At 40.3% G+C, this 24214-nt stretch overlaps 2 protein-coding genes across 2 annotated transcripts in view; one reads left to right on the top strand and one right to left on the bottom strand.

Moving 5' to 3' along the window:
* Positions 1 to 5634, bottom strand: part of LOC103367015 (WD repeat-containing protein 49) — an 18914-nt gene extending 13280 nt beyond the window's left edge. The window contains exons 1-9 of the mRNA XM_008294896.1: positions 5564 to 5634; positions 3890 to 4127; positions 3542 to 3688; positions 2064 to 2186; positions 1818 to 1989; positions 1672 to 1718; positions 1447 to 1602; positions 1130 to 1318; positions 1 to 176 (exon numbers count right to left, since the gene is read on the bottom strand). The exon at positions 1 to 176 is cut by the window's left edge and continues 11 nt beyond it. Coding sequence (XP_008293118.1) covers positions 1 to 176; positions 1130 to 1318; positions 1447 to 1602; positions 1672 to 1718; positions 1818 to 1989; positions 2064 to 2186; positions 3542 to 3688; positions 3890 to 4127; positions 5564 to 5634 — 1319 coding nt within the window. The remainder of the gene's footprint in view (positions 177 to 1129; positions 1319 to 1446; positions 1603 to 1671; positions 1719 to 1817; positions 1990 to 2063; positions 2187 to 3541; positions 3689 to 3889; positions 4128 to 5563) is intronic.
* A 3215-nt stretch (positions 5635 to 8849) lies between these two features.
* Positions 8850 to 24214, top strand: part of LOC103367012 (myoferlin-like) — a 32787-nt gene continuing 17422 nt past the window's right edge. The window contains exons 1-18 of the mRNA XM_008294893.1: positions 8850 to 9048; positions 9710 to 9765; positions 10096 to 10187; positions 16668 to 16776; positions 16895 to 16988; positions 17103 to 17269; positions 17960 to 18088; positions 18255 to 18317; positions 18396 to 18446; positions 18547 to 18577; positions 20070 to 20185; positions 20326 to 20452; positions 21123 to 21226; positions 21338 to 21406; positions 21514 to 21557; positions 22206 to 22288; positions 22522 to 22560; positions 22856 to 22980. Coding sequence (XP_008293115.1) covers positions 8961 to 9048; positions 9710 to 9765; positions 10096 to 10187; positions 16668 to 16776; positions 16895 to 16988; positions 17103 to 17269; positions 17960 to 18088; positions 18255 to 18317; positions 18396 to 18446; positions 18547 to 18577; positions 20070 to 20185; positions 20326 to 20452; positions 21123 to 21226; positions 21338 to 21406; positions 21514 to 21557; positions 22206 to 22288; positions 22522 to 22560; positions 22856 to 22980 — 1587 coding nt within the window. The 5' untranslated portion in view covers positions 8850 to 8960. The remainder of the gene's footprint in view (positions 9049 to 9709; positions 9766 to 10095; positions 10188 to 16667; positions 16777 to 16894; positions 16989 to 17102; positions 17270 to 17959; positions 18089 to 18254; positions 18318 to 18395; positions 18447 to 18546; positions 18578 to 20069; positions 20186 to 20325; positions 20453 to 21122; positions 21227 to 21337; positions 21407 to 21513; positions 21558 to 22205; positions 22289 to 22521; positions 22561 to 22855; positions 22981 to 24214) is intronic.

Here is a 24214-nt window from a genome sequence, read left to right as displayed (position 1 = left end):
CTGAAGATCTGCCCGACAGGCTGGTATATTGCAACATCCAACACAGTGGTGTGGTGGCCCAGCAGTGTCGCTACAGGACTTGTGGTCACATATCGTGTCCACAGTCTGACTGTTCGATCACAACCTCCTGTGACCATCAGCTGCAGAGATTCATTGTAGTCAAAACATGTAGCTCCCTGAAACAAGACAAAATACAGAAGATGGTAAATTGTGTAGCGGAAAATGTGTTTAATGGGTCTGCCTTTTGAAAAATAACGTTTAATAACACACATCAGTTTAACCGGTCTCATTACTTTGGGGAATTTCTAAGTGTGGCCACAATGGTAAAATGTCCAGACAGTTAATTGGTGTATAAACTTAGTGGGCTTTTTTTTTTTTTTTTTAAAAAGCCATTGTGAATAACAGGAAACATCACCACCCACTTTAATAATGTTTTGTTTTACTCCTTTCTACGCAGGCAGCGCCGCCGGCTGCCACTGCAGGCAGGCAGGCTGTGGAGTGAACTCTACAAATGAGCAACTTGACTCACATGTCATATTTGTTCTTCCAGATAAAACCAGTGAGCTATGTTATGTTATCGCCATGCAAGGACATTCAATGCTGTATAAATAATTTTTCTACAATTGCTGGAAAATAGAATTTGCTCTCAAACCTGTTGGGTCAGTGTCACCTCGACCACAGTACTGTGACCTACAGGTGTCCACCTGACCTCGGTTTAAAGGTGAACAGCGACAACAGAATCTGTTACTTTAGTTTGACATTTTACAAATGTCTCCAAATACGTTTCTCATATCGTATTACTTAATAAGTTAATTAAATAATAGCTATAAGACTATATATTGTAGCTATTATTTGACAAGTTCATTAAACAACAGATGCAATATATAGTGTGGTGATTTTAAACCACAATCAACTAAAAGCCTTTAAATCTTATTCAAAGCAGCAGTGGGTATGTTTGCTTTTGAAAGATGGAGTCTTTAGAACAGTTGCACCCACCGTTATAAAACTCTAGGTACCCAAAGAGTATGCTATAATTTGTAGTTTGTAATATTTACTAAAGTGAAAACAAATTAACCTTTGAGTCAGCATCTTACATATCAAATCAAACTGATCTTGTGATTCCTGTGACCTGCTTAAATTTCCAAACATAAGGCTCCTTCTTCAGTGACACGTTCATAAAGACCACAGATGTGGAGTCGCTCTCTGATGATGACATGATGACGTTGGTACTGGGTTCAAACATCAGTCTGTTGATTGGTTCCTTGTGTACTTTGGGGATGTAACGGTAGGAGACCATGCTGCTATGTTCACCAAGGTCCTGTTGGGTGAAAATATAAAGTTCAAGTGTTGTTTGTAATCAACAATAAGGATTCTTCTACAACGGCTCACAAGATATCCTGCATTCCCTCCAATGACCCATAACTGTGTTCCAAAAGTAAAACCTACTGGGAAGTAAATCCTCTGTGGACCGCCATCTTTCTTGGATGAGTTCTTGAAAAGACCTTTATATGGATTCAGGAACCATATGAGGTGTACTCCTCCTTTTTCATCCCCCAGCAGCAACAGAGGAGGCTGCTCCGGACACTTCACAGTAAAAGCAACCTTAATTAAAGTGCTACATTTCTGGCTTTCTTATAGAAACAATCCCATGTCAAGTGCATTGAGTCCTACCTGTGCGTCATGCCAGTAACAAAGAGCCGTCAGGACACTACGGAACCCTTTGAGCAATTGTGAAAAAGAGAATTTTCAAAATAAGAATATATATATTTGAATTTACAGTAATATATTTTCATCAGTGTGATAGAAATCTAGTGTACCAAATAGATGGACATCCTTTAATACAGTGGTCGAAGAGATACTGACAAAGTGCAAGTCCCTGCAGTCAGTTGCTATGGCAACCTTCTGGATGTTGCTCATGTACACAGCATCCGTGGTCCAGCCTCTGAATCTCCTCGTGTTGGCCACTTCCTCCGTTGGGTCTCCGGCAAGCTGGATTAAAAAGGAAAGTGTGAGTGTGTTGTAGTTCCACGTGGATGTGGAAACAGCAACATGGTGTCACTCACCCCTGAGGTTTTGAGGATGTGTAGGCTGCTGTTCCAGACGGTGATCTGACCCCCCTTACTGACACTAATATAGCGGCGTGGAGGAGGATGGGAGACGGCAACCACCCGAATTGTGGGCTCTCGCTGCAGAGCAATAAGTACAACACAAGTATAATTAATAATAATAAAAAAGTTACTGAGAGGAATAAATATTAGCTGAAAAAAAAAACTGAACTAAGTGCTGGCAGATGGAAAAAATTAAGAACATTTGTTAATCCTGACAGATATTGCAGAACCTCTGGGCGTCATCCTTCATCCATTACATTATTAGAAGCTGTATTAATTTTAATTTGTGACAACAGCTAAATGTGTTCTTTCACACTTACCTACATATGATTATATAAACCCTGTATTGTAGAATTTGATGGACTTTAATGAGTCCTTGAGCTTCTACTTTTGCTAAAAAATATTTTGTACTTAACAACACAGTAAGCAAGGGTCATAACATTAAAAAAACATGTAAATAGAGTTATTTGTCACTATGAGTGACCATTTTCACTCTAAATGTAGCCATTGGATTCAATTTTGTAAAACAAATGTATCTTTGATTTGAATTAGGTTGACTTCATCTAAATTAGGGGTTAGCGAAGGTCAAGATTTGGTAAGTTTAGCACAGGAATTATACTGAGGAAAAATATAAACATAGCCTGTCCATTCTTTTGAGCGTTTTTAGCAGAGAGAAATAAGTATTTGTTGTTCCAATACATAGAATCTGTACAAAAGAGCACAAGTCATAAAACAACCAAGTGAACGCTAACTTTAAAAATTATAATGGTGCTGTGCTGGCTTAAGGAAAATTCTTCCTGGAGGACTTCATGAATTTTGGGGGACACATTGATAGACATGTCTTGGGCATTTCATACCATGCTTTCTGAAACTATTTCTTAGATAATGAGTGGTGGATTTGTTGAGATTCAGATGGCTGCAGCCCTAACTGACCTGCCAGCACCTACAATACCAACATCCTGTCATTAGAATAAGGTGGCCTTTTATAGTCTCTGGTTAAAGGAATGTCTCTGTACTACTCACTATTTGATCATTGTGGATAAACTCTGTGGTTAACACTTTCTGTGTACATTTGTCTAAATTTTACTTTTCCTACCTTAACAATAGAAATACCATTTTCAACTGTTTCTCTAAGTCAGAAAACAAAACCGTTTAGATGCAGAGTTCAGATTTTTGTATTTGTTTCATTACATTTACTTGAGAAGTACCTCATACAAAATCAATAATCTCATACAAGGAGAAGAAATTCTTGAGATTAAGCAACATTTTCAACTATCCTTCTCAAACAAGGATGTTCTCACATCTCTTTGCCGACTGGGTGGATGTATTCATGGTCTCTACTCATGATGACATGATCTTTAATTTTCCTGTTGGTAATTCAGTATAAATGTTCAAACTAGATGCACCATTCCCTCTGATTTGAGCAGAGGTACCTTGTTGTGGGAACAGTGTCTGATCTGAGGCTGGGCGTCCAGCAGAGCAGCTGTGGGAATTGAGGCTCGCTGTCTCTCAGTGTACTCCAGAAGCAAGTAGGAACACAGCTGCTGCCACTTAATCTGCCCGGTGCAGCTGATATCTACCTGGATATAGAGAAGGTGAAAAAGTCACAGTAGCACTACTTCATCTTTTTTTGATGGCGCTGTGAGTCTGTGCAGCATTGAACTGCAGGGATGCTGTATTATTGACTCGGTATCGCCATGGGCTGCAATGTAATTTATGGGCTGTTTTTTTTTCAAAGACAATTCTCTTTCTTTTCTTTTTTCTTTTTTCTTTTTCTTTACCTCATTGAAGAATCTCTCGACCCACGAGTCCTCAGTATTTGGACCCATCACAGATCTCAGAACCTCCCGAAACTCTTCAAACTTCATTCCCCGCTCTTCACCTCCACCTCTTGTCTTTCCCTTGGGCCTGTTTTCCCGCACCTGTAGTTCAGCTTCTGAACAGGTGAATGCATTTCTGAGGAGCTGCAGGTGCTCTGGACTCAGCTTCTCTGCAGGACTGACACCACAGGCTGGATCACTGCAGGGACCAGCACAGAAATGTTAATTTGTGGAGAAGCAGAAGAAACAGTACAGAAGATCTCTAGTGGTCAGGAGTCCACTGGTATCATCCTGTAGGGGAAGGCGCCACTCTGAGCATAATCTGAGTGACTATTATAGGAGGTATAATTAAGGACAACACCTGCATTTAGTCTTTAAAGTTTCTGAGAAAGTCTTGGGTTTATGACTGCAGCCAGTGAGCCAGGAACACAGGTGGACTGGGTGTGTAGGTACACAGCTGGCAAAACATTGTTATTCCTTAAGCACTGGAGAACTGCTGAGGCTTTGAGTAAAGCGTCGAGGTAAGATTGAAGCCAAAGATTAATCAGAGACAGCTTCCCGTCTTGGCAATCACCTCTTAGAGTTTAGTGAGTTTTGACCGTTAATTAGGGTTATCCAGTCTCTAAACTCTGCTGACAGGCCAGGCTGACTGCAGAATGAAAGCAGCGCTCCCATGTGGCAGCAGTGGGACAACACACTGCTCATCCAGCCAGAACTCAGCCTAAACTCCATAGTTCAGTGTCCCAGCTGCCAGCATCATACCCTCAATCTCTGATAGTCATCTCATACATCATTCTCTACCACTCTCCTCACATTCAGCCAGTCTGTGGACTGCCCAACCAGAGACGGTGGGGCCTTGGACCTGCTGTGTGCTGACACCAGGATGCATATTACTTAATTATTATTTTCTTGTACTTTCTATATTTTTGGATGCTGCTGTGGCGTGTAAATTTCCCCCATTCTATTCTAAAACAAAGCTTTAATCTAATTTTTTCCCCTTAAGTGATAGGAATAAGTAATGTAAGTTAAATTTGGGGGACATGCTTTAAAAGTGTTCCTCGCCACTAGCAGCTCCTGTGTGGGCCTGTTGCTCAGGGAGACTACGGACAGAAACAATAAGTCACATGTCTCAGCTTTGTGAGCTCTTTTCCATCAGGGCACGCATGAGTGGTCGTTTACATCATGAACATTTCTCACAATCAACCAATGGAACCATAAAATCATTAGGTAGTAAAGTCGTCGTAATTTGCTGACAAAGGAGTTTAAACAGGCTGTTGCACCTGAAAGAGCTTGTGGATGGAGGAGGGGACAAGTGTTTAAACGGAAAGAAATATGTGGATTTAAGAAGTCAGAGGAACGTTTGTTGCTAATGTACAACTTATTCTGACTTTCAATAAGTTGCTTCATGTTCTGGGTGGATGGATGGACAGGTAATAGGAAACTTCAAGAGTTGGGAGAAACCTTTGAATTTAAATAAGAAGATGTCAGAGGTGATACTAAATGAAAATGCATGCATAGTTTGTGCTAGATAATAAAAAAAAAGGCTTATGCAGTATCAACAGTTACATACAGTTTATAGTAATCACTTACATTTATCAAGAACAAATATGAAAGAAAAAATTTAACAAAACTCACCAGAACCTGCTGTGTGGCACCTCTGTCTCATAAAGCATCCACAGATTTTTGTTGTTCCTTGAGGTATCCATCCTGATAACCTCAATCATTAAATTCCTCCAGATTCTTCCGTCTGTATTTTATGTTCCTCGAGTTAATATCCCAGTGACAAAGACAGACGCAGCCACCACAGAGTTGAGGCCAGTCTGAAATCCTCACCGTGCCCTGAGCCTCATCGTACAGAGCCTTTTGTCTCCGTCCCTTCTCGTCTTGTCGTGCAAACCTCAAACAAAGCTTCTTGTCTTCACACAGGGAAGGAATGTCCACATCCACAGATCAATAAGCTGAAAAAGGAAAGTCAACACATCATTGAAGGAGGGGACTGTGGAGAGCGAAGAGTTTCCAAAATAGCGTCAGGTCTACTGGGGGTAACAGAACCACAGACGAGCCCTCAGCGGGTTAATCATTTAAAGAAGCATAGTTAGTTCAGACCTGGGGGGGTTAAGATTGGTTACTTTTATCAAGATCAAATATAGCTCAGCTGCTCTAACATCCTTGACAGTAAGGTGTCCACAGCAACTATATTCTAAAATCACAAAGAGTGTCATACTGACTAATGTTGTTTAATTATTACCAGGCAACCCACAGCAGTTTTGCTTACCACTTCAATGAGCATGAGCTATCCAGGGTGTCCTCCTGCTAGGTTTAATGAAGGTACCCAAGTCCCAGTGGAGGCCGGCCTGCCGGGCAATTCCCTGCACCTAATTTTACATGTATAGTTACACTGACAGCAACCGGGTCACATAACCACACCTGATACAAGAGGAAATGTCTAATAACAGAAAACACAAACCCAAAGTAGTCATGTATTATTTTATACATTTTGCTATTAATGACACCTTTAGTTTCCCTGCTATGGCATGTTAAAATGACTACATGCAGTAGAAATCAAAACTGTGACTCAAAGAGAATATTTGTGAATAGTTGGGAGATGTACTTTAAAATATGGCACCCCAAATTATTAATAACAGTTTAAGCAAGACTTTTTTTTTTCACACTGTTATATTATTTCTGGCTTCCTGTTATACTGTCGGTGTCCAATGTCACATGGTTAGTGTGTTTTATACCCATATCTGTCAGTGCAGCGATGTCATTAGTAAACATTTGACAGATGTGTCCGACTGAACATTGTAGGATACATTACAGTCATTATTTAGGTGGGCCTGTTTTAATGTTTTCTGTCCATGTACAGACAGGTGAGAGTTTTGGGTATTCTATTGTGTTGAGATCTGGTGATTGTAAAGGCCACAGCAGTGACCTTTCACCTCTCAAAAGGGAGGAGTGGACCCAAAGGGTTCAGCTTTTTTCTGTCATGTCTCATACCAGGTGTTAGGTCTTATTTAGTTTTTTGTCTTGTATTTGTGTTGTCTCGTGGCTTTTATTTTGAAACCTCTTTGCCCTTGTGTTTCAGGATTCTTGCCCTCTCCCCGGTGTTTCCTGTGTCTGATTGTCTACCCAGCCCTGATTGTCTCCACCTGTTCCTCATTACCTTGTGTGTGTATATATAGTCTGCGTCTCCCTTTGTCCTGTGCCAGTTCGTCTTGTCATTGAGTCAAGCTTCACGTTCTAGCCCTCTTCATGTCCATGATTTCCCCGTTCATGTCCTTTGTGGAAACTACCTTCAGGTTTTGTATTTTGTTTGCTACTTTGTATTCAGCCTCTTTCCTAATCAAGTGTTTGAGTTGTTACTTTGTTTAGAAAGATTGTTAAATTTTCCTCATTGAGTGATTTTTAGTTTGTATTTCCTCAATCGAGTGATTTTTTGGTTCTTTATTCTCCTCGTTAGAGTGACGCTTTGAGTTTAGATTTTTTTTTTATTGTTGAATGATATTTCTGTTGATACTTTTGTAAATAAATCAGTTTGAGAACATTTTGAGTTTTTGGAGTCGTGCATTTGGGTTCGCCTTTTTGTGGTCTTGTCATTTTCTTTAAGTTGTCACAGACTGACACCTACAAAGTATGAGAAAAGGCCATCCCCTAGTTTCTTTACAACACCTGCTCTGCTGTTAATTCTGCAATATTTTTGTATAAAATGATCAGTTAGAGAGAAGTCAGAAGCAATAGAAAGTCTTGGTCTCACACATTTATTCACAAGCTGGCATATATGGAATCACAGGAGTGCCATAATAAAAAATAAGTTTAAAAAATACGGAAATAAATGTGTAAATACAAAGAGGAATAAATGAAAGAATCGATAAAAAATGAAAAAATATGGAAATATAAAGGTACATTTTGTCTTTGCTTTTCACTTTTCCCTTTGTTTTTTCCCTTTGTTAGCACCAAGCAGGAATCATGTGATCAGGTATTGACTCTGGACAGAAAGTCCCGCCCATAGCCATTTGATTGACAGCTCAGTCCATCAAGTAAAAACAAAGGCACAATGGAAAGAGCAAGGACAAAACAAACAAACACTGACAAAAGGAAGAAAGCAATGACAAAAAGAAAAAACAATGTCAAAAGGAAAAGACAAAAAGGAAAAAAGCAAATACAAAATGGAAAAACAAAGGGAAAAGCAAAGACTAAATTTACCTCTACGTTTCCATATTTTTTAAAATTCTTTTATTTATTCCTCTTTAAATTTACACACTTGTTTTCTTATTTTTTAACAGATTTATTTTTCATTATGGCACTCCTGTGACTCCATAGCCGGGTGCTGCTTTGCTCCACACTGTCAATCACATGCAGACAGAATCAGCAGCAGTTACAGACACTGAAACTGTAGGTTTAGGACAGGGATAAGCACAGGAGTTATCTATTTATGGGAGAAATTATTCATTTTTGAAGCGATTTTGAGCTGAAAATGGTAAATTCGCATTGTTGGGGGACATGTGAGGCTTTCATTAATTTGCTGAAATGGGGCCTAATGTGTCCTCTACAGTTTTGAGGATGTGTTACCTGGTTCCGCCACTAGATGGAGCCACAGCAAAACATTTGAGCCAACGTGCAGAGACGGAGTTCTGGACTTTTTCTACAATTAGCAATTAGAAAAGACATTTTGGAACTAACCAGAATAGCATTTGATGATCTATAATGAAGATGTACCTCTATGATCACACAGAAACCTCTCCGGAGAACCTCTGTCTCTGAGTCCTCCTCTCCTCCAGCTGTTCTCTGCCGTCTCCTCTGACACTCACAGATGGCAGCAGCAGCTCACCAGCTTCAGCTTACCAATAATTACACACCCGTGACACGCCCCGGCTTCCCCCCGTCCCCTCCTAACGGGTCCTGGGCTTCCTGGGCCAGTCCTGCCCTGTGTGCTCCAGTGATGGGGCGGTGAGGATGCCAGACAATCTCCTGCAGACTTTTCTTTATTAATTCCATCTCTCTTTTTTTTTTCTTTTTTATCCTATTTGCTGCCATGTTGCGGGTTGTAGTGGAGTCGGCTAGAGGGCTGCCTAAGAAGAGAGTTGGAAGTCCTGATCCAATTGCCTCTGTGATTTTTAAAGGTAAGTCTCCATGTGGTGATGGGTAAAACTAACTTGTAAACTCATAGTAGTTCTTATAGCTCTATGTGAGGTATGTAATTGAAACCAAATGAGTCTATTGTCACCTAAGTATTTTTTTTAAGCTCTTGTTATAGCTGATTGTGCAATAATTCCCAATTGTGAATTTAAAACTGAAAAAGTTAAGATTTTTAAGTTTTAGTATGGTCCAGAAGGTTTTGTCAGCTTTTCCAGATGCAAACACAGCTGGGCAGGAACTGTACATCTGCAGGATAAACTGAGTATAAATGGGCTGAGGTGAAAAAAAAGAAAGAAAAAGCACTCCATGATAAAGGGCAAAGGCAAGTTAGAAATCGTAGAGAAATCAGCCCTCAGCTACTGCATTAAAATTACATCAGACGCTTAAGTATTTCACAAAACAGTATTTCCTCCTGGATATGATTAGTTAATCCTGGCAGCGTGCCCTCGTTGATCTCAGCTGTTTGTTTTGTCCCGGTGTCATCATCAGTTACAGGAATGACTACTTTTGCCATCTCCCTTTTAAAATCAGAATCTACCGCACAGTGAAAACACAACATCGAGCATTTTTATTGTTTAGAAAAAAAAAAAGAAGAAGAAAAAAGAGAGAAACCTCCTGTATTCACTAAAACTGTTTCCCTTCCAGATGAGAAGAAGAAAACTAAATCGATTGACAACGAGTTGAATCCTGTATGGAATGAGGTACGCACAAAAACACACACTCATGACTAGTGTTTAGATAACTCCTTTACTTTGCTTTTAAGTCTGTTTACATCAGTTGCTAAGGAAAGCAGCAATAATTGATGTAATGCAAGATGTCTCCGCTATAACTGCGTTACTTGACATCACGTGGCAATTATATCCGCAGACATCACATGATTGTCACGATTCAGATTTAGCACGTCAATTAATTAGGATGTGGCTGATCTCGCCAAGTCTCGCTGCAAATCGTTATTAGTTATTTTCACTCTTTTCTGTGATAATTTTGCTTCTTTAAGCATCACACCTCATGGACCTCATCTTCTCTTGCAGGTGCTTGAGTTTGACCTAAAGGGCATTCCACTGGACTCCAGCTCCTACATAGATGTGATTGTGAAAGACTATGAAACCATCGGGAAGGACAAGTAAGTGCAAGACGGCCCCCGAGACTGAGCTCGCTGTTAGCTTTGGTTTGTGCTTTGTGCAACAGACGGATCACGGTGATGAAAGAGAAGCCAAATGCCTCACCTTTCCTGAATCACAGCGTAAACTCGGTCGTGTCTGAACGAAGAGGTTGAGGGAAGTACGTTTGTTCAGTCAGGCAGAACGTTAGCCAACAGTAGCCGATGTGTCTCTTTGTCTTCTTCAGTTGCACGAATGCCAGTTTCCTTAACTAATAATTCAGCTCAGGTTGGTGCAGTGGAAGCTGTTATTCAGTCAGGGTGAATCTGAAGTCCTTTTGAAGTACCTTAGCTACTAAATAATCATTTGTACATGCCGCCGGCTGCTACCTGGTGCTTTCGACACCAAATCGACAGTGACACACTGCTATACAAGGAAATGAGTTAGATATTTTCATAGTGACCCAGTGTTTTGCTTGTGTTACTGGCTGTCTCTTCCCCCTCACACCCTGCTTGCCATGCTGAGACATGCTGGGCTGTGTGGGATGACGGATCCTGATTGGGCAACAATGGATGGATGAATTGCTGTTTTGTCTTCGGTCTCTCTTTGTGGAATTTATGCAGCGTTGTGTGACAAAACACAGGGAAAAGTTTGAAAAGAAATGTTGAGTAATGGTAGTAGACGTATGACATACTCTGACACTGTGTGAGGAGATGTGTGGAGGGTAGCTATGCAGCTTTAAAACTACCAAATAAAACCAGAGTCACATATGGGACCAATCTGGACCAACCGCAAAGAATGTTTCCTAGACATCACTAATTACTGCGATCAAAGTCTTGTCTGTTGCAAGTAAACACATCACATTAAAGCCGTTGTTTCTTATGAAACAAGTCAAACTGCAGTGTAAATGCATTTTCTGTGCATGTGCTTTACGCAGGAAAAGTTTCCGTTGTGCAGGGGACAGTCATAACTGAGGGAGGAGCTTTTCAAATGAGCCTCTCCAGCACATGAGAGCATGCTAGTAAAGTTTTCCACTGGGCTGGCCAGTCTGACACACTCCCCAAAGATCTACCGAGTAGGAGCAGAGGAGGACTTCTCTCTCTCAAATAGTTTCCCAGATGCTATGTTGTGGGTAATCCCTGTCGTCGTGGCAACAGGAAGGAAGAAGCAAATCAGTGCCCTTTTAACTAATTGTAATTTTTAGAAAGGAATCAGAAAGCTGTAGGACTAAGTCTCCCACTAGGCCGTACAGTAAATAGCAGCTCCATCTCCAGGAAATTTGACACTCAAATTTCTGCCTTTAAATGTAATCCTAAGCAAATATCTCATTTTCCTAGACCTGTTCCTTGAATGGGACATCATGATGTTGTGATTTCTATCGACTGCTTTTAAAGTATTTTAGGTCATGTCTGAATCCGAGCATACTAGCATGCATTAGTTTGCACTAATCACCAAGAACAGCTGAAGCTTTCTTCACCTGAGGATGGCATTAGAGGAAAAGGTCGAGTGATCATCAACGTCATTAGGATTCAGCATCTGGGAGCCATGAACATCTGTACCAAATCTGATGACAATCCAGCTAAAACAAAGCATTTCATTCAAGGGCCAACTCATAGAGGACATGATTTGTGACGATCTATTTCATGAATGTTGAGATATTTCACTGAATGAGTTAAAACTTTGACCTACTAGTGGTGCAATAGAGCAAAACTCAGAGGATTATAGATTAAATATCTTAAATATCTGACAACAACAGTCCTTCCAACAGTTGAGAGAGAATTCTCACTTAAAGAATAGAAATCTAAGGGAGAATTTTGTAACACCAAAGATAATGGTTGCATGACACATGTCCTGCACCGACTCCCACACAACGCCAATCGTCTGCTTTCTCACAACTGAACTGGAATTTTTCAGATAATTGTGTTGTCACAGTGATTCAAGTGCAATGTTGTGAAACTGTGTACATCCATTATCTATACACCGCCTAATCCTCACTAGGGTCGCCCAGCTGTGTACATGCATAGTAGAAGTGTAACCTGTGGGAATAATGGTTTTTAAACCTAATCTTGGTGCAAAGTCACCAAACCTGTAAACTTTTTAAAAATCCAATTTGACTCATAATTCTAAACATGATGTTTTATTTTATTTTATTTTATTTTATTTTACATTTGATGACTTCCCTATTCAATTAGACAGAGGTCTGGGTCTTTTTAATGCAAAAGAACTGCCCAGTGGTGTAACTAAGATGACTGGGGAGTAGTGAGACTTGCCCATATTGCTTTTGCTCGAAGCTACAAATGTGAACCCCATGGTGGCCCTACATGAAAAGTCAGGAGGTCACCGAAGTCAGCATCCTCTGGAAACCATTAATAATGTCATGGTAATCCATCCAGCTGTTGTTGAGATATTTCTGTGGTTAGATACGAATGGACAGACCAACGGCCATAAAGCTGCACCGTTATCATGGCTAAAGATTAATACAGTCCAGTCAAACATATCAGAACAGGCAATTTAGTAAAAGGAGTTCATGGTTAATAATCAACCTTTGTGGAACTTATTTGAAACCCTGCGGTCAAGTTAAGTGTTATCCTTGCACCTGCTTTGCATCCTTCTGTTAAAAAGCTTTTCTTTCTCATTTAAGTTAAAGTGAATTTAACTATTAAACTATAATCTTTGACATATCATTGAATGGATGATGACACTAAAATACTAATAAAATGACTACTTTTTACATTTTTACTGTGTAGTTGAAGGCTGAAATGTTACACAAATGCACGATAGGACATGGCAAGAACATTTTCTTCACCTTAAATCCTCAGAGTACTGCTTAATTTCCTCTGTCTTATTGTAAACAGAAATCAGTTGGCCTTGCACAGATATTTTCACTTACTTTGGACTTGTTTATAAAAAAAAATATTTCGGGACTTTGCAGTATCGTAACTGTTTGATTGCTGGTTTTCACACCCTTGTCCCAAATCTGAGATGGGCTGTAGTATGTCAACGCTGGAATGACCACACTCATCCAGCTATGCGAAAGGAAATGAATGCTGACAGAGGGAGGGTGTTACTTTTTGAACTGAAAACCAGCCAAGGACACTCACAGCTGTTTGTGTTGTTGAGATTTACAGTTGGCTGATTATCACTGCTGAGATACATGAGAGCTTCGTCATACCAGGAGATGTGGAAAATGCCAAAAATATGAAATGTGTATGTACATGTGTGACTAAAAGTCTGGTGATAACGAGCACCGATGTCAGTTGTTCCACTGGTCGTATAATTGTTTAACATCCCAACAAAGGGGAACACTTTGCATCCAATATTAACCCTGTGGGAGGGATTTCACCCCGCATGTGGGTGGCGATATTTTGAACATGAGTGATATTTGTCTCTCTATGACTCACCAGAACTTGACAACGGTCACAAAGTCTGTTTTGGCCTCTCTGTTTATATGGGAAGTTGTCAGTCCAAGTGAGTCTTCCCTGAAATGTTCACAACATACACGCTGCAAGAATGTGATCATTTTGTTATGGTTGGATGCCATTTTAAAATACCGCATGACTTATTATATTTTAATATTTGACAGCTCTTATCAGAGTGCAGTCAAGCCTGAAAACAGATGCAAAATATATAAAATACCCCAGAATCCAGGGACAGTCCAACATCTCTCCTGAATGCCCCTTTCTGGTTTTGTAGACAGAAGATTTTGACATAGCTGAGCAATGAATAATCCACAGATGCTTCCTACCTAAAGCCCCTTTTTGATAAAGTCCAAATCCTGTTCACTTTATTACTCAGATTCCATTGCCATTGTTGGGTACCTGGTCTTATTTGAGGCCACATACCAGTTTTATAGAGTCACTGAATCTGTGGGGAATTCCTGTGACAGCCCCTTTCCTGACGCAGAGTGCTGCCAAACCAACAACACTCTGTCCAGCTGTTTGTGTAGCGTCCTTAAGTATTAGCAACCTCATCTGCAGCTGTTTATGAATCTGTAAAAGTCATGTTTCTATTGTACAATGAATGTAGTTAGTTTACTTTGCTCTATTATTTTGGAGTAAAATGCAACTATAGTATATTTATAATACTGTAATAATCTGCTTAGTACCAAATCCTTATAACAGCATTGTTATCATGTCTAATAATTCTTTAATCTATGCTTCTATTAGTTTGTCACTGGAGTTTTTGCCTTTCCTCCTTATTTTATCCAGGTGAAATTATTGAAAAAGGTTATTTTAAAAATGTGGATCCAGTTTAAAGCTTAAATTTCTGAACCTTCGTTGTCAGATTGAAGGTCTGTAGGGAGTATGTGATTCTATTTTGCAAAAAATTCCTCCTATCAGGAATGCAGCCAAAAATAATATTACTCAGTCCACCCAAGAAAGATATGATTTACATGAAAGTATTCTTTTACACAATACAACCGACTTCATTTCACCCAGCCAAACACAGACGAGTTCAAATATTTCGGCCTTTTAAGGATTTCGTTGCAACTTTTGAAGATTTTTCAGTTATTTTTTTTTGTTCTTCTCAGAGCTAATAGTGTGTTGTTGCTTTTACATTGTTGGAGCGTAAACAAGCTGCACTTCAAGAGCTGTGAGGTTTCTGGCTGCACTCAATGTACTCTGCAATCCAATACAAGCAATAATAAATTGCCACGAGGCAGTTTTAAACTGACGCTGTAGGCAAAGACCAATAAAGATCCAGTTGTGCGGGATTGTAACAAAGTGAAGCAGAGCATTGTCATTTGGGCACATCCCACACAGTCATATGTTATCCCACACATTGCTTCTTGTGGTGGTTTTTCCCCCTTCATATACAAAAAAAAGGAGTTAACTGAGAAATGTAATTGGGATTTTCCATCTGGTTCTTAATCACATTGAATGGTTACTTCACCATCTCACAGGAAATGTTGTAATTAACATTCCTCTCAGAAAATGATTGACTCATTCACAGAAGCAACAAACCTGCTTTCATTTACCTCGTGTGTGATACAGTGAGTTTTATTATCAGGATGTTCCAGGTGACAGTGATGCAGATTTGTTCAGGTGACTGTGTTTATCATTTTCAGGTTTGCAGTGTTGTTTTTTTGATGTCTTTGGAAAACAGTATACAACCTTCTCCATGCAGGAAGTCAGCGGCGATCAAAACAGACTGTAAATCAGAGGCTGATGGTTTCTGTGTGATGTTGAGTGTGCGCTTGCTCATGGGGTGCGTTTGTTTGTCTGAGCAGGGAGGGTTTTGTTAGCTCTGGGTGGTGACCTTCTCTATGCCCCTTTTGTGAATGTGGCTGTACTGAGCACACATACATTTCACTACTGTGTGGTCGGTAACCTGATTACCAATATGTTGGCTGACTAGAACGGTAGTAACAGTAAATTCATCACCAGGCAACCTAGTTGAGTGTGTATATAGTCGTCCACACATTTATAATTAAAAGAGTTGTGATTGCGGTAGTATGATGGAAAAACTGCTGTTTTCCTTGAGAATTTATCCAGTGAGTCCTGAGATAATAAGTCATGAAATAAAGAGACTGGAGTAAATAAACTGCCTTTTGAGTATTTGATTCTTTGTGCAGAAAAGATTAATTGTCATACGGTCTGCACAGGAGGAACAAAACATGAGTACGTGCTGAATTGCAAGCTAGTGGTAGGAGGTGAGCGTAGGGGAGCTAAGAACTTAGGGTCTGAGGTCAGATGATTGCAGTTCCTAGAACTCGTGAAACATTGTGGTAGTCTGTTGCTTGCGTGTGCGCTTCCTCTTGACACCAGAGAAGGGGGGGTGGGTCAGTTAGGTTCAAACATCATGCACAGGTAGAACCTCAGTGTCAGTGGTTAAATACTAGTACGGTGAAAAATTACTGTTACAGTAGTCAGTCCCCAGACTTTGGAGATCCTTTGATACGAACAGAATTGTCATTGATGGAGCCTAAACATAGTAGGAAGTCCTAACTTCTCCTGTGCTGTGTCGGCCCACTGCGCTTCTGTGCCTAACTCACCTCAGAAAATAGTAGTTACTGTTTCACTATGTGCTTTTCTGTGGTTGATATGAAGGGAAATGCAACCGTCCGTGTGGCAAACCAGCACGGCCCAATTAGAAAGCATGAACTGGCCATTAGAGTTACATTGAAAAGGGAAATGAATGGTCATTTATCACTTTTGCAGCAAGTATTTCACAAATTAGTTAGCAACTAACCATGAACACAAAGACTGACTCCGCACCACCATCTGCTCAGCTGTGATGTGTACTCTGCTACATGTGCTGCAAACAGTGCTGAAAATGGAGTTGGATCTGCTCTGATGGACATACTATGTGATGACATTGTTTTTAAAAGCATCTCTTTCATGTTCATGCTTTGTAAAAGAAAGTTTTCATGGTGGCACAAAATACTCTGATACAGATAATATGTGTCAGGCCAATATCAATAAACAATACTGGCTAGCCAACACATCAGTTTGGCTCTACAATGGATAAAAACTTATTTCTGTATGTGTTTTTCTTAACAGATTCCTTGGATCAACCAAAATCCCTTTGAGAGACCTTGCTGCAGGTCAAGTGAGATCACTGCCATCCAAAAATGTTCCTTTGGTCAATGAAAGTGGACAGAACATTGGAGTGAGTTTCATTCTGTCAGATTATATTTAAAAACTAAAGCCAAAAAAATGATGGTATCTTCTTTAAAAAAAAAAAAAAAAAAGAAAGAATAATTGACCATCTAATCATGTTCTTCCAGGCTACAATCAACCTTGTGATTGGCTATGATCCTCCACCCAATGCTGCACCAAACCCCAATGACCCTGATGCTGGAGATGCTGCAGTGGATGCTGGTATGTTATTGTAATTCATAATAATGCAGAAACCTTGGTTTACTGGTGGAATTAATTCGACTAGAGGCGTACCAGGTGTTCGACCTGTGATCATCTTGTCTTTCTGGCGTTTAGGAGATGGCGGTGATGGTGGTGAGGAAGGCATTGAGACTCAACCAGACGGAGGTCAAAGTGGCGCTGCAGGCGTCTCCTCAGCCGCTGGTCAGTCCGTTAGCCTTCGAAGGAGGGTGGCCCGGGCACAGAATCGCCACCGACTTGTTAACAAGCCTCAGGACTTCCAGGTCAGTTTGTTTTCGCACTAGTGCCACATAAATGATTATCACTAGCTACTGCTAATTTGCATTGTACAGGTTGAGAACAGAACGTGTCTATGTTTAGATGAAAATAAAACACTTAAGCAGCATGTGCTTGATTTGATTTGTGATTGTGGAATCTTTAAAATGATGCTGATGGAGCAGTTCTGGTGAAAAATAGTGCAGTCTGTGTTGCTTCACACCATGATCATGGGGCGAGGGAGTAGAATGATTATAGTTGAGGATATGAAGATCGTAAGTAAATGTGAGCTCCATTCAGGAGATTTATGTCATGCATGTTACTTTTGAAGGTATGCTTTCACTCTTTGTAATCCTTTGGTATGCTTGGTCTGGATGTTGTTTTTCTTTTCAATGTTTTTTTTAAAATTTGGTTTTAAAAACTTGGGTAAGTTTTGTTATAACTTTGTTAGCTGGGATTAAGGGAACACACATTAGACAAAGAACGATTTTCTACTTAAGAATTTATAATTAATTGCAGTTTAGATTCAGATGACAACAACAGTTATTTCTTGCGTGGTTAGATTTCCTCTGGTTATGTGTCTCTTAATCTACATGTAAATAAATTGAGGTGCTCTTGGTCAGGACCAGATACTCTCATACATCAATGAATTATACATATTTGTCCACAGTCATTTTGTAATGCTGTGTGTTTTTCAGATTCGTGTCCGGATCATCGAGGCCCGTCAGTTGTCGGGCAACAACATCAAACCAGTAGTGAAGGTTAATGTGTGCGGACAGACCCACAGGACAAGGATCAAGAGGGGAAACAACCCCTTCTTTGATGAGGTACTATCACTTTACTGTCTCAGTGAGAATACAGACAACACAGATTTGTTATTTTTTAATTCTGTCTGCCTCACAATTCAACCAGGTGAGATTCTGCTTGAATGTAAGATGTTTTCTTTTTGTCTGCCTTTATTTCAACTATGAATTCTTTTTTGCATTTTTGCAGATGCTCTTCTACAATGTCCACATGCTACCATCAGATCTGTTTGATCAGAACATTAGTATCCGGGTGAGTAGACGTGCATGTAAATGTTGAGGTATTCACTCTGTGTATACTCTATGTAAACTATCGCCGTCCTCTCTGCAGGTGTATGATTCCTATTCACTGAGGGCTGACAGTCTCATGGGAGAATTCGAGGTACCACATCTAATCTCCTTCACACAAAACTCTTAATATGTAACTAAAGAAAAGTGTGTTCACATGAGCCTGACTCCTCTCTCCTTGTTCTCTCTCCCAGCTGGACGTTGGTTATGTTTATGATGAACCAGGTAGGAGCTTCACAAACCACAGATTTGATGATCATTTACTTTTGCTCCTCGGATGCTTTTGTTAGGCTTGTTAAGATTAACTGTTATAAGTTATTAGTCCTCTGTTTGTGGGTTGTAGTTGATTACCAGTGGGTCACATGATGCTGTTGTGATCATAACCTACATGGTCCTATCAGCTCTATGGAGCTTTAGAGTGGCATTTTCCACTCGTTGCTTTGTGTTTCCAACCTGACGCTTTACTATGTTGGTTCACTTTTCCGCAGCTGTTATCAGTGAAAAAGCTCTAAAACAGTTGTCCTTTAGCAAAATGGACAGACAAAGATAGCGTCCAACATGTGAAAACAGTGGAGCATTTAGCCACAGATTTTCCTCAGGAGCTGGTGGAGACCAAAACAAAGCTAAAAAAAAAGAGAGTAAATATTGGGCTTTACCAGAGGGGTCTATGATAAAACGAGCTTATTGTGTAAGCGACGTATGTTGATCCTAAAATCAGAGTTTTCAGTGTTGAAGGTGGCTCTCTTTTAACCTGATAGATCACTATGGTAACCGATGCTGCTCAGCTACCCTGCTCACGAGGAGGTTGTGTTCAGAGTTTGGGATTTAAATTGGCTGTAAAAAGCATCTCTCTTTCACCAATTCTTCTCCTGATGATGATTCTCTGTGAGTGATGCAGATTCTCAGCTGATGGGTTACATTATACCTGCAAACCTGTTGAGCTGTATTTTAGTTATCCCACCGAACAAAGCTGAACAGTTACAGCAAGGAAACTGTGTGCGCTATGTTGCCTGGAACACCTACGTGTGTGCAGTTGATGATGCAGTGTAGTCTGTCCTGATCAGCTGGTATCACAGCTAATAGAACACAGATTAAAAAAGGTTGATATTTATCACAGAGAATATCACAACAGCGCTTCTTGCTGTACACACTTTTAAATGTTTTTCATAGCTCTCTATTATAACAGATTTTTCCTTTTCACAAAAGTAGGAAGGATGTGAACTGGAGAATAAAATAAACCTGTTAAAATATACTGTGGTACCTGTTATCTCTGATTGGGCATTTAGGTTTTGTCAAGCCAGCTAACACACATAAAGTCTGGCTATGTCAAACCTGCCACCAGTACACCCCCCTAGTAACCAGTAACACAACTGCACATTAATGTGTATGTTGCTCTGTATGTTCTGGATGATCAATAAAAATAAAACAATTGTTAGCATGTCCTAACAAACCTTGTGGCAATATATTAATGCTGTGTTCACAACCTGATGCCGCTGCCTATAAATGGCCAAAAATCCTCATTTGCAGCTTAAAAAGTTTGATTATTTAAAGTATCCACAAATAAAACAAACAGTTAGCTCAGCCAATCTGACAAAATGTAGTTTTGTTTTTAATTTTCACTTGGTCACAAAGTGCTTTTCATGTCCCCTTTCATTCAACCTGCTGTCTGTGTTAGTGAAGTCTGTAAGGACTTTATAAGTGTGTGGTTCTGTTGCAGCCCACTGTGTGATGAGGAAGTGGCTCCTGTTGAATGACCCAGATGACGCCAGCTCTGGAGCTAAAGGCTACCTGAAAGTCAGCCTCTTCGTGGTGGGGATTGGAGATGAACCTCCGGTATGACCGACTTCAACAGCTCTCAGATAGCTTTTACTTCCCCCTGGTTGATTCCTCGTTCCTCATGTAAATGTGCTAATTTTGCCAGTCGCTTTCTCTCATGGACTGTTTTCTATTCGCTATGTTCTCACACTATAAAGGCGGAGAAGAGGGAGTCTAATGACGACCAGGACGACATAGAGAGTAACCTGCTGCTGCCGGCAGGCGTGACTCTGCGATGGGCCACTCTGTCACTGAAGGTGTTCAGAGCTGAGGACGTTCCCCAAAGTAAGACAAGCTTCAGATCAGAAATTATTTTAAAAAATCTTAGTTTGTGCACAAAAAAACACTACATTTAGTTTATTGTTTCCTAATTCATGGCTGTCAAAACTGATAAAACGCAACTAAGACAGCACACTTTATCATTTTAACCATTTATTTCGGAATGACATGCTTTTGTTTTGGCGGCGACTCTCTTCGAGTGATCACAAACCCCCCGGTAGACCCTGAGATCTACAATGTGTAAATAAACACAGCATGAACACAAAAACAAGGAGATCAACTTCAATGGTCTTCGTTTTGCAAAATCTAGTTTACATAGTTTTAAAGGCACAATTATGGACCATCTGTGTTCTACATTCACGAAAAATATGAGAAACAACCAGAGTTATGATACTGAATCTCTAAAAAGGAGGAGGTTGGGATGGAGAGGGAGATTTGCAGATCTATAGATGCTGGTGTAGCAGCGATGTGGTGAGCGTGGAGCGGGCAGAATGAATTAATGAACACTGCCTCAGTTACAAAGCACGCTAAGTGGGTGGGCTGGACTGAAGTCGGGGATGACTGGACAGAAAAGGGGTCTTGTGACGCCCTGACTCCTGTCTGAACCAACACAACAACTCAAGAGAATGCGATGTTAAATAGAAAGTGATTAACTATTTCTTCCGTCTCATTTCAGTGGATGATGCTTTTGTCCAGAGCATGAAAGAGTTTTTTGGAGGAAGTCAAAACAAGAAGAACCTGGTGGATCCCTTTTTAGAGGCTCGCTTTGCTGGCAAAAAGGTTCCTGATCATTTATCTATTAATATTACTTTTTGCTTACGTAAGCAAACTGGTTACTATATTGCTGACCTACAGAAGAAAATCTGATGTGAGTTTTCTCTGTGTCTCCAGCTGTGCAGTCAGGTCGTTGAGAAAAATGCAAACCCTGAGTGGAACCAAGTCCTGAACCTTCAAGTCAAGGTTAGCAGTCCTGAGGATGAAAATCTGTAAAGAACAAAGTGACAGAAATCATCTATTACATATTTTATTTTTCATTTTGTTTAACTAGTTTCTTGTATTTCCTGTAGTTCCCTTCCATGTGTGAGCGCGTCAAACTGACAGTGTTTGATTGGTAAGTCCAGCAAGATCACAGTTTAAGCCTAAGAGACTCTAGTCAGTTTCATTTTACAGTATGTCTAAGGAAGAATGCTAAGAGGCGGTGCTGTTTTGTTCTGTTGGAGCCGCTCGGATTGAGAAAGTGTACCACAGTGTTTCCGCAGTGTGGTCAGCTGTATTCTATTTGTATATGTTCGTGTGTGTGTGTTTGCGTGTGTGTGTGTGTGTGTGTCCATGCCCCGACATCAGCCTCACGAGAATAATGCAGCACAGTGTGACTCAGACCAAGCAGGCCCCTCCCTTTCCCACAATAACAGGCCCTGTTGGCACCGTCTCGCTGCTAATTTTCATCATTGTGTGTTTCTAAGCGAATGAACTCAGATAAGTGAGGTCCAGGAAGGCTGGAGGGAAATATGTACAGGAGGGAAAGGTTGGAAAAGTGGTGTGTAGCTCAGAAGGTGTTGAAAACACACTCAAATCCAAGGACCGAAGGAAAAAGGAAAACATTTACACTGAAAACAACAAGATGGAGATACTGTTTTTCCATCCATTCCTTGATGAGATAGTGAGCAGAGCCTAACAGTGCACTGACTTTGTGATATTTGCATGTTATTTAACAGTCGCGTGTGTGCAGTGGGAGTCTAAAGTTATGTATGATTTGCAGGGATCGTTTGACAGGAAACGATGCTATTGGCACCACATACCTGAACCTTTCCAAGATAGCTTCCTCTGGCGGAGAGATAGAAGGTATTTTTAAAAATTTATTATTTAAGAAAATATGAGTCGAAAAAAAAATTGACCCTGAAATAAAATGCATAACAAGTTTTTATGAAAACTACAGCAGAAGTTTAGAGCAGTTTCATCAAGACATAAGATGCTAATTGTTGTATTACTGTGTGAAAAACACATTATTCTGATATGGGCCTGTTAATACTGACTTCCTAATGGTGTTCGACTTGTTCTTTTTTCTCCTGGAATAGAGGAACATGCGGGAAATGGGGAAATGGCATCATATGAAGGTTCACCTGTGCTCTTTTTTGCTCTGTGTTGCATGAGATGTAACGCATTAGGCATGCTAAGACGCTGAATATGTTTGTTTGTGCTGATACAACTGTGCTTTGCCCTGTTTTAACATTGAGATCTAAATGTTCCACTCGCGCCGTGTTGTTGTCTCTCTCACCTGCTTTCCCAGCCGTCACTGTCTCCACCCAGTATGTCGAACTGAGCCACACTGACTTACTAACATCAAAGCTTTGCTTAGCTTTGCTTGTGTGCATTCATGAGGAGATTAAGTCTGTTGTCATCTCCTTTCAGCTAACTCAGGGCAGTCCGAGGTGGGTTTCTTGCCTGTGTTTGGACCGTGCTATGTCAACCTGTACGGGAGTCCCAGAGAGTTCAGCGGCCTGCCGGACCCGTATGAAGATCTGAACTATGGCAAGGTAGTGGTGTGAACATGTTAAGTCCTATGTTTTATTCTTTCATTAGGGCTGTCCCGATCAGGTTGATTTGCCCCCAATCCCATCAAAATCATTTACTATCTGCTGACACTACTGCCAGTCCAATACCATTTTCCCTGATAATACACACTTAGTACATAATCAATCCAGTGTATCTGACAACTGAATAGCTTTGCAATCCATAAAAAACTGCATTTTTCCAAGTTGTTCCTTCAAGTCGTGTAGGTGATCATAAACCTTCTTGTAAAGCTCAGGCAGGGCATTACTTAAAATGTAATATCGAGAGGGGAGGATGTATTGTGGCTCCACGAGCACGAACACAAAATGACGTTCCTGTACAATTAGCCTGCATTCTCAATTACATTTTGAAGGAAAAGGAATTTTATTTTGAAATTACTGTAAGTTGTGACCTGTGGTAAAGGTGGCCAGTCTGAAAAAAATATTTTTCACTCACTTTTTGGTTAGGTTTAGGCACAACAAGTATGTTTTTTAGTTTAGGAAAAGGTTTTGTTAGACACTTTCACATGTTAGAAGTTCATTTAAGGTGAGACACAAAAATTACTTTGTTAAGCTTTTGTAAAAATGGCATAGTGTGGGATAAGATTCAGCCCTTACCCTACATGTTTTATGCGTCTCCTCTGTTTTCTGGGTTACCAAGGTGACACATCCCACCCCATCTAATATATGATTGGTTGCCTGAAAAATAGCAAAAAGGAGCAACAGTGAAACAGTGAAATACATGGCACAGACATGTTGATCATGTAACCAGGCAGAAAATACCTTTCATCCAAGCTTATATGAGAATGCAGTTTAGTTGTATAATTTTGTGGAGACTGGGTTCGATAAAAACTTGTATTCTCTACATGTATGTGAAGTGTATTGTAGAGTACCTGTAGTACCTGGTTCCTCCTCCTGCTAAGTGTTTATGCTGTAATGACACAAAGAGGCGATCCCTCGGGCTATGGGCAGGTCCATGTTGGCAAACAGAGAGGATTGTGGGGATTTAGTTAGCGAGAGCTAAACTGTATCAGACAATTATTGTATCCCAGTGGCAAATGTAACAGCGTTACCTTTGTCGCTCATGTCATGTGACTCTTGTCTGAAACAGGAAACAAACATCTACTGAGCATAAATTGTGCTATCACTTAGGAATTTCGACTGACAATACTGCAGATTACTGATTAAGGAAATTATGGAAAATTTGCATCCCTAATGT

The sequence above is a fragment of the Stegastes partitus genome, unplaced genomic scaffold (genome assembly GCF_000690725.1).
Source record: "Stegastes partitus isolate 25-593 unplaced genomic scaffold, Stegastes_partitus-1.0.2 Scaffold1006, whole genome shotgun sequence".
NCBI classification, from domain to species: domain Eukaryota; kingdom Metazoa; phylum Chordata; class Actinopteri; family Pomacentridae; genus Stegastes; species Stegastes partitus.
This window is presented reverse-complemented; position numbering and strand designations above follow the sequence as displayed.